At 36.7% G+C, this 15979-nt stretch overlaps 2 protein-coding genes and 1 pseudogene across 2 annotated transcripts; 2 read left to right on the top strand and 1 right to left on the bottom strand.

Annotated features, from left to right (window-relative positions):
* The first annotated feature begins 1600 nt into the window (after positions 1-1600).
* On the top strand, positions 1601-3598 carry LOC137736674 (uncharacterized; annotated as a pseudogene).
* Positions 3599-5900: 2302 nt separating this feature from the next.
* On the top strand, positions 5901-9500 carry LOC137738018 (uncharacterized). Its single transcript, XM_068477617.1, has 3 exons — positions 5901-6048; positions 6920-7444; positions 8660-9500. The coding sequence occupies exons 2-3, from the start codon at positions 6935-6937 to the stop codon at positions 9113-9115; spliced, it is 966 nt and encodes a 321-aa protein (XP_068333718.1). The 5' UTR covers positions 5901-6048; positions 6920-6934; the 3' UTR covers positions 9116-9500.
* A 3588-nt stretch (positions 9501-13088) lies between these two features.
* LOC137736525 (gibberellin 2-beta-dioxygenase 6-like) lies at positions 13089-14686 on the bottom strand. The gene is made up of 3 exons (XM_068475784.1): positions 14177-14686; positions 13549-13870; positions 13089-13415 (listed from the first exon to the last, which is right to left on the bottom strand). The coding sequence occupies exons 1-3, from the start codon at positions 14626-14628 to the stop codon at positions 13179-13181; spliced, it is 1011 nt and encodes a 336-aa protein (XP_068331885.1). The 5' UTR covers positions 14629-14686; the 3' UTR covers positions 13089-13178.
* Between the last annotated feature and the right edge of the window lie 1293 nt (positions 14687-15979).

Genomic DNA, 15979 nt, shown 5'->3' with positions numbered 1-15979 from the left:
CAGCCAGATGAGGATATTTTGATCCTTTTCAAACCAGATCTCGAAATCAGGGTTAGGAACTGCAGTACTTGTACCAGATTGATTGAGAAGAAAAGGCGGTGGACAAGTCTCCGAGCCATCGATGATACCTGTAAGCTTGTAACGCCGGAAAATTGGAGCAAAAAGAGCCTTCCAGACGAGATAATTGTCCTTCTTAAGCTTTGTAGGAACCATACAACTGATGTTTTGGATGGAAATTGAAGAAATCGAAGAATTAGGGTTTATCGGAGTGGGATTTGATGAAAGAGGAGAGGGATTCTGAGCAAAAACTTCTGGATTTGCAGGCGAAGAAGTAGAAGACGCCATTGTCGATCAAGATTGTGCAAAGAAAGACAAGATTTGGGAGAAGAAGGCAAAGATTGTAGAGGAAGCTAGGATCGGTGCGTGAGCAGAGAGGCGAGTGATACCATATAAGAAATGACTCTTTGATTTCTGATTTCTTAATGAATAAGAAATTACAATCAGTTTATATATACATGTGAGAAAATAGCTTAGTAACTAATTAAACCTGATTAACTAACTAATCTAGGATTAGTTACATGGACAGCTGTAACAAACTAGAAAGTAAAATACATCAGACTATACATGTGCTATAGGTGCCTTATTAGCTGCATCATCTTCTGGTAAAATACTACTACTTTCTCTCAAATATTTCCTTTTCCCAATTAAAATTAAATGGAATCAATTTCTCCTTCCACGAGTCGACATTTAGGCTACAAACACGTACACAAAACCCTAGTACGAATGATTTTTCTAGTTATTAATCAAGGAAATGTTGGTTAATTATAGGTGTACAACTTGAAGTCGAAGCAAAGCACTGCCCGGAGCCTCCTTGCAAAACAGTCAAAGATTGTGTTGGCAAAAGCTGTGAATGCTATGAATATTATTGTTATTGTAAAGGAGCAACGAAAACCATTTTCAAGCAAGCGCAAAAAGAAATCCCAAATTAAAACTCATTAATTCTCGCACTAATGTTTTCGAAATATTGGTGCTGCTATTAAATTCTTTAGATGCGAGAATCATACGACTAAGAGGATATATTTATGAATAAGACATATATTTTCCTTGTCCAAGTAAATTTAATTCTCGCACTAATCTTCTAATCATGCATCAGAGGAAATTGTCATCTTTTCGAGATCCAAAGTTAGTGATGGGGTTGTCAAAATGAGTTTGACGTTCTACCCTAACATTAAATTTGTCGTATTATATTAACAAGTCGCGTAAGATATAGCCTCGTCCATACAAACATATTGATTGCTTAACAAGCTATGCAAGTAACGAAGTGCCTCGAACATAGCCTGGGTCCAATTGAGCCCATTTATTTAAATCTGAGCCCAACTTCAAATCTCCAACCTCCTGATCTCCCTCCCATTCCCTCCCCTCCGATTTAAAGCCACGTACTCGTTTCGGCGGTTCGCACGACTACTCGCCGGCCACAACCCCAGACGACGGACCGCCAACCTCCACCGTGTCTATTTCTCTCTTCTCGCCGTCTTCGTCGACCAAATTGCGGTACAAGAATTTTGTAGGGTTTAGGAAGGTGACGACTGTCGAATGAGCTATGGCGTCTTCGAGTAAATCTTTGAAAGAGTATTTGAAACGGTATGAAGTGAATAACGAAGAGGAGGAGAAGAGAAAGAGGAGGAACAAGAAGCAGAAAACCATGGCGGAGCCAGTGGGCGCTTTAGTGGTGGATGAAGATCCTGTTTAGCAGAAACCGGTGAATGTCGAGGAAGACAATGGCGACAGTTCATCGGATGAAGACAAACCTGTAGTTGATGAGGACATTGAGATTAAGAGGATGAAGAGGCTTCAAAAATTGAGGGCCAGACGTCCCATAAATTCCATTTCCGAAGATGGAAGCGGTTGGGTTACGGTTGGAGACTCTCCTCCAAAGCAGTCAAACTCTGAACCAATGTCTCTGGAATATAGTAGGGAAGATGCTGACTTGTCACCTCCACGGCAGGGACGGAAGCACTTGCCTTCTCCTCCTGGATCAGACCTACCACCCCCCCAGGAAAAGGAGGCAGGATGTTGATGCAGATTTTTCTCCACCAAGGTAGAGCAGGAAGGACGTTAGTGAAGATCTTTCTCCGCCAAGGAAGGGAAGGAAGCACGCTGATGCCGAACTTTCTCCACCTAGGAAAAGTAGGAACAATTTTGATACTGATCTTTCCCCACCAAGGAAAGGCAGGAGGGATGTTGATGCTGATCGTTCCCCACCAAGGAAAAGCAGGAAGGACGTCGATGATGATCTTTGGCAGTGAAGAGATCAATAAAACGAAGAAGGATGCGTGGTTAAGGTATGTGCCTGTTTTAACCAACATATTTATGCCGATGCATCATGATGAATAAGTAAAGTGCGTATCTTTTTGTTCAGCTAACTTGGTTTCAAATCAAGTAGAGGGATCTTCATCCTCTTGTTACTTTTCGCTAGAGGTTGTTTCGTGCTTTCATTGAAAACTTAACCATTGGTTTTGCCCTTTGTGGCCTAACTTACAAAATATTGTTTTCCGTAGATTTCAACAGATGGATCCTTCTGTAAGTGGGAGGGAGGCAGTACCTATATATCGTGATAAGAAAACAGGTAAGCTGAAGTTCTATTTTCTCCTTTTATAGTCATGTATATGACTTTTGTGTTGTTTATCTGGGTCTCACACGCCAACGCTGCAGGGGAACGCATTTCGAAGGAGGAGCTTTTGAGATCACCAAGGAGAATAGATGAAAAACCAAAGGTATGCTGGAACTTATCATTTATTGTGCCTTTTGAATAGAGTGGTAACGGTCATTTTGCTTGTATTCGAATCAGGAGATAAAGTTGGAATGGGACGAAGGCTTGGCCCAAAAGCGGGAAGCTGAAACTAAGCTGGAGGAATTAGAACTTGAGAAGGAGAAGCCTTTTGCACGGACTAGGTAAATGCTATGAAAGTCGTCCGAGTTATCTTTTCCTTTGTTTTCTTGGTATTGCAGTGTTTAATATTATTCGTTGTAACCCTTCAATAGAGACCATCATTTGTTGTGTTTCGAAACTGTTTAAAGTCCTTATCACTTCTTATCCTTGTAGCATTTTCTGATTTATCTTGTGTTCACAGAGATGATCCAGAACTCGACAAAATTTTGAAGGAGAGAACAAGATGGGGTGATCCCATGGCACATTTGGTGAAGGTAATAAGTTAGGTTCGCTATGTTGTTGCTAACTTGGGGGTTGATGAGAAAATGAAGGAATCTGGATTCGTTATTCCGCAGGACATTCCTGTTCACAGCTGGTTAAAAAGAGGATTGGATGCTGCACCAAATCGACACGGTATAAGACCAGGGAGACATTGGGATGGAGTTGATCGCAGTAACGGTAGGTTCTCTTTTCCCATTCTGCATTTGAGTCCTTTCTTTTACTCTGTGGCATGATGCGCCGAGGGAAAACATGTGCACGATTATTTCAGAATTTACTAATCTGTGCCTTCTGTGTCACGCAGGATTTGAGAAGGGAATGTTCAAAAGGAAGAATGAGAAACAAGCTACGCAGGCGGAAGCTTATCTTTGGTCTGTGGCAGATATGTGACTTGTACCGAGTAAGGAACTTATGTGCTTGTTTCTCCTGCCGTTGCCACTGGAGGCAACTTTTGTCAGTGGCCATAATGGTTGGTTTTGGTCTTTCCTTGCACATATTATAGATTGCAAATGATGAGTTAGTTTGATATGGAGATTCAAAAAGATTTAGGGAGCTATCAGAGTAAATTTTGTTGAGATAGAGGTTTTTTGGACTATTTCCTTGGATTGGACCTGGGCCTTTTCTGGGTCGAAATAATGTTTACTTTTCTTGTGTCCTAACATACCAATGCCTTGGGCCTTGATGATGGACTAAGCAATACGCGAATACGAATTTGGATCACATTATTATTAGTTCATTGACAAATTAAGCCCATTTTTTCTTCTCCTTAGTATGGAGAATAACGTTTGTTCCATAAGAAAAATTCTCGTTTTATTTTTTTCAATTTACTTTCTTTCTTTGTTTCTCGTTGCCTGCTTTAATTCTCGGCAACCAAACGGAATTTAGGACTCCACAATTTCGTTAATTTTTTTCCCTCCGCGGTTTGGAGCGCCTATAAAAGAAAGTTGGATAATTCGTCTGAAACTTATATATATATATATTTGCATGGCCGCATGTTCTATTCCATGGGAACCATAGGTTGCATCAATTTCTCATTAACAACAGAAAATTTTAATTTATTAAATTTAATCAATAAATTGGTTGTCAAGTACACATCAAATTTAAATTTTAAAAGACTTCTTTTAGCTACAGAATACGAGTAAGTAAGAATTAATTTAAAAAATCGAATCAAAATTCTAAAATTAATATTTCATATAACTAGAACTGTTCCAAACAATAAAATAAGTAAAAAAAAAATCTATTAGAATAAAAGACAATAATAAAAAAGTTGTCCCAACCGAGCTTGTAGTGATCGGCACGCCCACAGCAGTACTCCTCCGTTTGTAGAACCTTGTCGCCGCTTCCGGCATACAACTGCCTCCAATTTGCTCATCCACCACTGTCTGTGTATTACTTCCTGAAGGCTCTTCCACACCCTTTGCTTCCTGCTGCGCTTTCCGTATTTCCTCTGCTATTTTCAGTGTTTCCGACTCCATTCTTGCCGATTCATCTTGTTTTTCGCACATCTTCCTATTCAAAAGGTAGTTCTTTCTATTCAAAAGGTAGTTCTTCCTATTCAAAAGAACGTTCTTCCTATTCAAAAGGTAGTTCTTTCTATTCAAAAGGTAGTTCTTCCTATTCAAACGAACGTTCCTCCTATTCAAACGAACATTCTTCGTATTCAAAAGAAAGTTCTTCTTATTCAAAAGAAAGTTCTTCTTACTCAAAACCAAGTTCTCCATACCCAAATGCATGTTCTTCTTCGTATCCATGGCTTCCTGCAACTTCACTACTTTTAACAGTGCTTTAAGAGACGTATTCAATTCAGTAAGTCGATGCGTGTAGCTGGCCTTCGAGCGTCTGCACCAAATGCACAAGATGTTCCAGCTCCACTTTCTACGCTTCGATAAACGCTTAACGAGCTTTTTACCCTGCTTCATTTGTTGTTGGAGACGTTCTATGTCATCGTTTGGGAGATTCAGTTCCACGTTATGGTCTTTTATCCCTTGGATGATCCACGGTCGTAAACCGTCTAGTGTAGTTTGAAGATCCTTAAGGACGCTTTCGTACTTAGAAACTGTCCCTATCGATGCCTTCACGGCATCATACAGTCCGTCAAACAATTTTCCTATGAGAGCCCCTGTAATCACAGTCACCGCCATGATTTACGAGCTTCCAAAAACTCCCTGCGCGCAAAAAGCAGAAAAAAACTTGTGTTCGATTCAAACTAAAACGATCAACCTTATTATTGCACAGTTGGATTCAGATCAGTTTTACTCTAGTGGATAATGAATGGAAAGAGTTACGTTGAATACTTCGCTAGTTTATTCATCTTCTAAGGGTTACAATATATAGACACACGTGCCTTGTTTTACAAGGAAATTAACTACAAGATAAGGAAACTAACTTGTAAAGATAAAGAAAGTAAATACAAAAGGCTAAGTAGGTTAAAATTTCCAATTGCTGTTGGGAAAGAAGAAAAGGAATGTGGACGTGTTATTTCCCATACAAATTGGGAAATAGGTTTTTCTTTCGGATGTTAGATCAGGAAATAAGCCATGCACATCCAAATATCCAATATCACGACAAAAAAATATGGGCCTTACCGTTCATCATTTGGGTCGGGCCCAAAAGACATCCACAAATTTGTCTTATTTTATTTTTCAAATAAAGGTCACGTGACGTGCACAAACAGAGAGTTGAGACGGAGAAAGCCGGCGAGAAAGGCGAGAAATCCACAAGTTGGTGGCCGCGCGGTGGCGGCGGCGTCGTCGTCTCGTGATCCAAACGGCGATCCAACGGTTGAAGGTCCGTCTGGATCCAACCCTGGCCTGTTTCTTCTTGCAGGCGTCGTCGACTTGGTACGTACCTTTCACGCTCTCAAAATTGTCGTTTTATTTTTTTTCAATTTACTTACTTTCTTTGTTTCTTGTTGCCTGCTTTTTTCTCGGCAACCAAATGGAAGACTGCACAATTTCGTTAATTTTATTCTCTGCTCAGTTAGGATTTTTCAGTAGAGTAGAATTGTCATAAAAACAGATGAAAATTCGAGAAGTGTAAAATTCCACGATTGGAACGCCTAGAAAAAGTTGGATAATTTCGTCTGGAACTTTGTTTTGCTCAATCGGAGATACTAAGAACCCGTAAATTCTGCAGAATCTTACATATGTGTGTTTAAAGTCTGAAAATTTTCTAAATTTGTCATCTGTTTGAAACAATGGCTGAGTTGTTGTTGTATCGATCAGGTGCCGCCTAATCGATACAACAACAACAACAATGATAAAGCCCTAGATCACTGAGTGGGGTTGACTGTATGAATCCAAGAACACTACGTAAGTTACGTAGTGGTGTTTATCCCACTTGGTTCATCCCGAATTGCTGATTTATCCATGAATCGTTTGACTATGGCTCCGCATTCTCTACAAGTACAAGTATTGTGAGGGAAAGTTGAAAAAACACTATTTAGGGAGTGCAATAGAGGACCTGAGATCCCATGCGAATAATCAATTGGAGGAGTGGAGATTGGTAAGACCAGTGTCCAGGAGAGACTTTGATGATCTTTCACTACAAGTTGTGAAGGAACTAGAGACGTTGATTTTTGAAATTTTCAATCTTTGAGAATTAATGAACTTCCACTCAGTTTTAGGGATCCGCTCTAATTTTTTCAGTTATAAGATAAGTAAGCTTAATTTGGATTCCATCTTATGTTAAACCATGTGTGTTGTAGGTTAGGTGGAAAGACAGAAAATGGTAGGAGTTACTCCAGACAATGGAAGTAGGAGACGTTTACCGCATTGGATGCTGGGCATATCTTCTGGTGTCCAAGTAAGCAAGCCTGGTAATGTTAAGGAAAATGGAAAGGAGCTTCTGGAAGGGACCCAATCTCACGAAAATGAAACCTTGGAAGAAAACCCGCATGTTCTTGTAAAATGTGAGACAAAGAGAAGAAAAAGAAAATCAACCGAACAGGATGCAGACTTTGAAGATGATGTCCCAGAAACTGTTCCAGAAAAGAAGCGTAATGGACGTGGGAGAAGAAAAGTTCAGGAGCCTGCAGCTCCAAAGAGACAAAAAACAAAGGATCCTGGAGAAGGGATACAGCTTCAGGAAAAGGAAACTCTGGAAGAGAATTCACACTTTCTTACAAAATGTGAGACAAAAAGAAGAAAAAGTAAATCAGATGAACAAGAAGTACGGACTTCGACTGTTGATGATGTTGAACTGACGGTGGAAGATTTAGTGATCATTGCTGAAGAGGTAATTTTCTCTTTAATATTGAAAAGAACTGATTCTGATATTTTCTGCTCTTAAATCTGTATGATATAGGGCTGTAGTTTCTATTTGTAAACAAGATCTTATGATATATTCTACGATATTTTACTGGAACACAAACTGGAGAAATTACATTTCTATCAATAGCTGTTGATTGTTTATCTTGGTCTCCAAGATTAGATAGAGATTGACTTAAGAAATATCGTGATGATAGTACACAAGATATTTTCTCTTTAATATTGAAAAGAACCGATTCTGATATTTTCTGCTCTTAAATCCGTATGATATAGGTCTGTAGTTTCTATTTGTAAACAAGATCTTATGATATATTCTACGATATTTTACTGGAACACAAATTGGAGAAATTACATTTCTATCAATAGCTGTTGATTGTTTATCTTGGTCTCCAAGATTTGATAGAGATTGACTTAAGAAATATCGTGATGATAGTACACAAGATATTTTCTCTTTAATATTGAAAAGAACCGATTCTGATATTTTCTGCTCTTAAATCTGTATGATATAGGGCTGTAGTTTCTATTTGTAAACAAGATCTTATGATATATTCTACGATATTTTACTGGAACACAAACTGGAGAAATTACATTTCTATCAATAGCTGTTGATTGTTTATCTTGGTCTCCAAGATTAGATGGAGATTGACTTAAGAAATATCGTGATGATAGTACACAAGATATTTTCTCTTTAATATTGAAAAGAACCGATTCTGATATTTTCTGCTCTTAAATCCGTATGATATAGGTCTGTAGTTTCTATTTGTAAACAAGATCTTATGATATATTCTACAATATTTTACTGGAACACAAACTGGAGAAATTACATTTCTATCAATAGCTGTTGATTGTTTATCTTGGTCTCCAAGATTTGATAGAGATTGACTTAAGAAATATCGTGATGATAGTACACAAGATATTTTCTCTTTAATATTGAAAAGAACCGATTCTGATATTTTCTGCTCTTGAATCTGTATGATATAGGGCTGTAGTTTCGATTTGTAAACAAGATCTTAGGATATATTCTACGATATTTCACTGGAACACAAACTGGAGAAATTACATTTCTATCAATAGCTGTTGATTGTTTATCTTGGTCTCCAAGATTAGATGGAGATTGACTTAAGAAATATCGTGATGATAGTACACAAGATAGAAACCTAATGTCACTATCATTTTGCTGCAGTATATTGAAGCTGATAGAATTATGAAGCGAGAAGAATTATCGAACCAAGAACGTGAATCAGACAGGAGACTTGTAGAAAGAGTCTGTTCCGGTAATGTGTTCGAAGATTCTGTTGATGCCCAAAAGGGTAATCAAGGATCACTTATCCCGGATACAACTACGTCCAAGCCAAATGGGAGTTTGACAAGTACAGAAATGAACTTGAATTCCAGCGGGAGAGATGATCCTGCTCAGGACATGCTGGATCTGTTTTTAGGGCCGTTGCTGAAGAAAACCGTCGAGAAGGAGACAAAGGAGAAGGACAGAAAGGCTCAAATGTTGACAGAGAATATGACATTTTCCCAAGAATTCAAAAGACAAAGTGAGAGTAGTGTCATTAGAGAAGAAATTCCCCCCGCCCCCATAGTGAAGAAGAAGAGCAGTCTTAGAGACAAGGTGGCAATGTTTCTTGACTGAACCAGATACTGAAAACTGTTAACAGGGCGGATCTGTATGGTACAATGAAAGGTAAAGTTCAGACGATACATGATCCTGGAGACTGATCAGATGCATCAGATGCAACAATCAGTCTTCTTTGCGGATTTATCATCTCGCCGCAGATGCTACTCTGGATAGAGATCTGCCACTCTTGGCCTTGGTTTGTGACCAAATCTCTACGATTTGGTTAAGTGTATTGCATAGATAGATACTACAATTCTGTCATCTGTTTAGCAATTGGCATGTAACATGATATTTTTCTGTAAATTCTTTCAATTATTAACATATCTCACTTAAAGAGTATAGAGCTGCCTAATTTTGATTTTTAAGATAACTACCCCATTCGTAATTGTACTTTCACTATCTCTGTTTCACTTACCATACCAAGGTTAAATTTTACCTTCAATATTTCTCCCGCTTGTGTACAGAATTTTTTTCCTTAATAATCTTCTTCAATGGAGTGGTATGTGTTTTTCGGGTTGAGCTTGGAGGTTAAGGGTTAATGCAACTGCCGCATAGGATATTCGATAGTGGTAATGTTAGGAAGATTAAATTTGTACGTCAAATTTAAGTAAACTAAATGACATGAAAGTTGATGATTGGATTATCACTTGAATGTTGATTAACGTGTTTATTTCATACTGGTGACATCACTCAATTTGCAAATTTAGTTTACTTAGCATTACTCATCAGGGCATTACGTTGGGTGGGACATAGGTAATGCTAGAGCGACAAAATTTTGTAAACTAAATGACATAGAAATTGATTATTGAATTATTACTTAAATGTTGATAAACGTGTTTTTTATTTTTTTTACGACACATTATTTAGTTTGCAAATTTAACCAACCTAACATTACTCGGTGTGACTTGTTGGTTTGAATTTATGAAACATAAATTAAATAATTTAATTTTTGTGAAAGGTATTTAAAGATGACGTGATTAGACATTCATAATTTGTTTTTGTAGCGTGAAGCAACGGTTAAAGATGACGTGATTAGACGTCTATAATTTTTCTTGTCAAGAGAGGCTACAATTAAAGATAACCTGATTGGACACCCGTAATTTATACTTGTTAAGCAAGACGACGGTTGAAGATGACGTGATTGGCGACCGGTAAGTTTTTCTTGTCGAGTGAGGCAGCCACCGCCGTAGTGTGAATATTCTTTTCCTAACCGCCCAACTCAGTACAGCTTTCTTGTCCTTCAAGTTTTGATTAGCTTCTTTTGCTTTACTTTGCAACCCTGTCAATCGTTATTCTTCGTTGTTTGTGCCCTGTGCTTTCTTTTCTGTCCGGTTGACACTTTGACACTTTGACTGTGAGAGTGAGAGAGAGAGAGATCCAACAAGTTAACGGCCGTCGTTTCGTCGGAGGGGTGATTTTAATATCGTGGCTGACACTATACTTAACGGCCGTCAATTGGTTGGCGTCTTATTTCACACTTTCACTTTTGTCTGCATGTTTGTGTGTCAGAAATTTTACTCCAGAAACTGCGCTGGTCTTTTTCTGAGTTTGTGTGATTGAACGGAATAGCCTTTTGTTGCTTGATTGCTTCCCAAATCAACATCTTTTTACATCACCTTTAACTTTATCTCACTTTCACCACTCATGTGTTACTATAAAAAAAAAAAAAAAAAAGGGCTAGATTCAAAGCATATTACCATACTTGGAGAGAAATTTCGGTAGACACATCATATGGTTCATCATTTATCTAATGTCGGCAGCTCACATCTTAGAAAGAAGTCTCCTTGATATTTTTCATATAATTATTAATAATACAATATCTCTCTTCCTCCACCCTCCTCTGCTTGTTTGTTTTAGTGAAGATTACAAATGGTGAGAATATAATATATCATTTTATAGTTGAAATGATAAGATATGTTTGAGGAGGAGGACTGCCACATGACTATTAAGGAGGGATGTTTTCCTTCAAGACAAGATAGCAGGCGTTGACTTTTGACTATTGAATGGAATCAACTTATAATCTTTTAATAAAAATCTAATATTTAAAACAGGATCATTTTGGTTCCGATCCCTAATCAACCTAATCGTTAGACCGAAATCTTGTTTATTTAAATATTTTGATCGAGGTCCTTAACCTCATTTAAGAGATTTAACTCATGCATTTATGCATTTAATGCCCTACAAATTATGAAATTTAAACAAATTCAAATATTATTTTTAAAATATAATACATACTTAAAAATCAATTTTGGAGTAAATTGTTCTTCACAAAAATTATTAAAAAAAAATAATGTACCCGCATATTTAAAAAAAAAAAAAAACCATTGATATATCTTTAAAACATAAAATAAATACATAAAATTAGCATGGGTACATTTAGCAAAATTCAATATGGGTGCAAATACAATAAAAGTTTAAAAAAATATGGGCACAAAAAGGAATTAATAAATGGGTACGAATTAAAACTCATAAGAAAATTTGTACAAATTAAAAAAAGGGTTGCAAATTAAAAACAGGTACAAACTAAAAATAAAAATATATGATAAAAAATTTAGCCATAAATATAAATATACCTAATGTAATGTTTCTAACACTTGGTATAATTAATGACATATATTTTTATCATATACCAAATGAATATATTTAGAAATAACAAATATTTTATTATTGAAATAATTAATGACATATATTAAAGTCTAAGGACCTTGATCAAAACCTGAAAATGAATAAGGTTTTAATCAATGGAGTAGGAAAAATAGGGATGAGAGCCTAATTTTTTCTTTAAAATAATATACTTGTACTAAACTAATCATGTTGCATGATTTTCTATGCATATTATTTAGGATAAATTAGAACTAGATGTCTTATTTTAGATTTTTCTAAATTAAACATCTGTTACTTTTCAACTTTTGATTAAAATGCTTTTACTTTTAATTAAACTGTATATTCCAGGTATATTCTTAATTTAAGTATTTTATAAATTCTTTTAAATCCATTTCTATGTAAAAAAAAATGCACTCAATAATATTCATTAATTTATTGCTATTTTTATGGAATCTTATCCCGTCCTCAATTTAAGGATTCAATTATATCTACTGGGGTTCAAGATTAATTGGATGAAATATAGTTTTTCCAACTCAACATTTTATATAGATTATAAAAAACAAGAGTTCGTTTATAATTAAAATTGAGATGTAGACTAGACTGCCTAATTTCATGCAACTGAAAATAAATTTGAATTTTTTAACAACTACTTATGGTAGAAACGAGAACTAAGAGTTTTCACATTTTTATTTAAAATGAGTCCTTATTCCAATAATTAATTATTAAGAGTTGACAAAATATTTGTTAGTGCAATGTTTTAATGTGAAAAGTTATCTTTTTTTTGCGTTACACAACTTACACATAACGTACCATAAGTTTTGTACGTACCAAAATAAGGATAATACACGTACTAATAACTTGGTACGTACTAAATAAAGAATTGCATAACATACCAAAAGAAATATTTTATAACGTACCAAAATAGTAATACGTACCCAGATTAAATTTATATAACGTACCAAATGATTGGTACGTTATATTTAATATATTTGTTTGGTACGTTATATTTAATATATGTGCATGTTATATTTCATAATTGTATGTTAATAGGATGTTTATGTGTTTTTGGAATTTAAAACAACAAATTATTTGAATAAGAAAAATTCATTTTGAACGAATTATAATAAGATAAGATAGGATGTCTGTGATGATTTTAGAATATTTGTGATATTATTTTCTGAACTAGTTGGTTAATTAAATACAATAAAAATCATATTTTTTAATTAAAAATTAGTAGAAGAATGTTTGATCAAAAGTTTAAAAGTTACAGATGTTTGATTAAAAAAATTCAAATTTGAGGCATCTATATCAAAATGTACCTATTTTTTATGCTGCAGGCTGCACCGGTTTTATAGTATGAATCAAATATAGTACGCATCGGAATCTTTGGGGGTTGGATGTTTAAGCGTACATTTCATTCATTTTTCACTTGATACATATTATGTGCCGGTCCATTCTAGAGCTTTCGTGGTTGCTATCGAAGACGGAATCTCGAAAGGCCGACTTTGCGTCCAAGTTTCTGAACATCTTGCTGGACTTGGTTTCTGTAATCTCGAAAACTGAAGTTTCTATAGATGGAAGACTGTGATCTGCAACTGCCGATTAAAGAGTCGTAGGAAGGGCACATGAAGTATGCTATTGAGTAGCGTTCCCTCTTCTCATTTGCCATCACCTTGTGCTCCACACTTTTGTACACGTCATTGCTCCACGCCTGTATTAACACAATTAGGGTTTACGAACTAATTAATCCAAAGTAATTAACCACAGCTTAATTATTATAAAACTAATCAAATTAATGGGAGTTGAGCGTTGACGTTTTTGAAGAGCTAATAACAATTCCTCACCTGAAAAAGATCTCCGATGTTTACGATAAGTGCATCTTGGTTGGGTTTTACAGCAACCCATTTGGAGTCTTTCAAGAGCTGAAGTCCTCCCACTTCGTCTTGGCTTAGAATTGTGAGGAAATCGCTGTCAGTGTGAGGCACTAAGCCGAACATCTCCGGTGATATCGGACAAGCCGGGTAGCGGTTCAATCGGAGAAAGCAAGTGCTCGAGTCACAAATGTCTTGCAGCGCTTCCTTCCGGTGTCCCAGGTTGTTCACTAGGATCCCGGCTAGCGACTCCGCTAGGTTTGACATTTCTCCTGCAAATTCCTCCATCTCTTCCCTGTACAAAATTTCCAAAAAAGAAGGGTTGGTGAGTTATTAGTGACAAAGGGTACTGCCAATGCAGCATTGGCCACTGTGATGGCTTACAGAAGCAACTTGAAAGTTCCAAGTTGCATTCAAAAGGACCACTCAGTAACAGGCCACAGTTTCTTCCAGAATATTACAGCGCACATGTTTATTTTTGTTTGTTAATTCTCATTTATTTTATTCGATGTAAAAGTTACAAATGAACAAGTACATGTGTATAAAAGTAAAAAACAGCTTGCCAAACCACTTTGCTAAGTTCATTAGATAATTACACTACCTGAGCGAGCTAAAATCGTCCCCATAGCAAGCTTGGTCCGAGATTTTTGTGACAGGAATGTGAAAAGATTCGGACCAAGAGTACTGAGTCGGACCAGTAGCGGTCGGTGTCCCCCACCTGTACGAATTATTAAGCAGCCCGCCAGTAGCTTTCCATTCGAAGGGCGCTCCAAACAGTTTGAGCTGCTCCGTCTTCATATTCCGTAGTAGCTCGGAGCTTATCCCGTGGTTCACCACTTGAAAAAAACCCCACTCCGACGACGCTCTGCAGATAGCTGCAGTGCATTCTAGCCTCTCCCTCTCGTCGAGGCTATTCAGCCCGTTGAGGTCTATCAACGGGAGCTGGCATTCTTCCGTGACCGCTCCTCCTTGTCCGCGGTCGATGCCTTGGCAATGATGGTTGCGCACGAGGGATTTGTAATGGTGTTGGAGAGGAGGGGTTGAGTCTATCATATTTGTGTGTTTTGGTGATGAGGGTTGTGAAGTTTGAATGAGTTGATGAGGAGGAGGTTATGAAGTGCGGTACAAGGTGAAAAATGAGAAGTACCAAATATACGTATGGAAATATATATACGGTTAAAGAGAGAGAGGAGAGAGAGGAGGAGGAGGAGGAGGAGGAGGAGGAGGAGGAGGAGGGCACAAGAGAACAAGAAGAAAAGAACAAACGTGCGAAAGGAGAAATTTTTAATTGTGACGCGGAAGGAGAGGGGTCAAAAGGGGAGTTCTCAAGGGGTGACAAGTGTCAGAAGAAGACCATTTTCTTTTCTGATATTGTTCTTGAGAGAGGCCTGAGAGGAGACCAAGTCAATCAGTCGACACAGATACTAATTAAATGTTGAAAACAATTGATAAAAAAAAAGATGGGAAAATGATAAAGGGGATGAATCCGACCTAATGCGTCCTTTTTGGCTCTGTGGACAATATGAAAAGCTTAAATCAATGGAATAATTAAGACCCATTCATTTCCTCCTGTTTGGCAATGGCAAGAGCTAGCTAAGCCTGTCCCCAGTTGCTCATTTGACTTTTGTTTTGGTCCTTCATACAAAGTTATTAGTTAAAGGATATTGCTTGGTTTCTTTTGAAAAATGTTATTTTTTATTTTTGCAAATTACGGTTCAAACACATAAGTTCATAAAACACAAGTGTTTACTGCCTTGTCTACAACTACCAGTAATCGAGTTTTAACCTTCAATTAATCTGTTTAATTTGTATTTGCAAAGAAACTTAGGAACCAACTAATTAACATGAGGAGGAATCATTATCATTTTACTATAAACTAAGCTATTTAAATATCACAGAACATGTCATGGGATTGACTTCTCCTTTTTCTGCTGACTTCACAAACATGTATATTATATGTAAACATTAATAAAAAATTTCTTTTAACGTTGTTATCTTTTATGTAATCCTTTGTATTCCCAGCCCTAATTTAAATAATTTATGATTAATTAATTGGTGAGGCAGCAGGCAGGGACAGGCAGAATTGAGAAATGAAATTCCAAAAAGACAAGTGCCATGTGATGTGATTTTACAACACCAACACTGTGTTTTATGTTTTTGATCCCTAATTATATATGCGATAATAATATAATCCTTATAATTAATCTTTAATCACACTCATTAGATGCCTTAAAGTGGCATTATCACCTTTAAACTCTCCTTAAATTTAGCGAAAAATAAGCATCTAATCTTCTAGTACATCCATGATATCCGTGAGAGACTTTTAAATTTCATATTTACTTTCGAGGTCGTAGGAGACCCAGATTTATTTTTACTGCTGCAATGCTGCATGTGCATGTGCCGC

This window comes from Pyrus communis, chromosome 6, assembly GCF_963583255.1.
Source record: "Pyrus communis chromosome 6, drPyrComm1.1, whole genome shotgun sequence".
NCBI classification, from domain to species: Eukaryota; Viridiplantae; Streptophyta; class Magnoliopsida; order Rosales; family Rosaceae; genus Pyrus; species Pyrus communis.
Note: the sequence above shows the minus strand (reverse complement) of the source record. Positions and strands in the feature narration are given on the sequence as shown.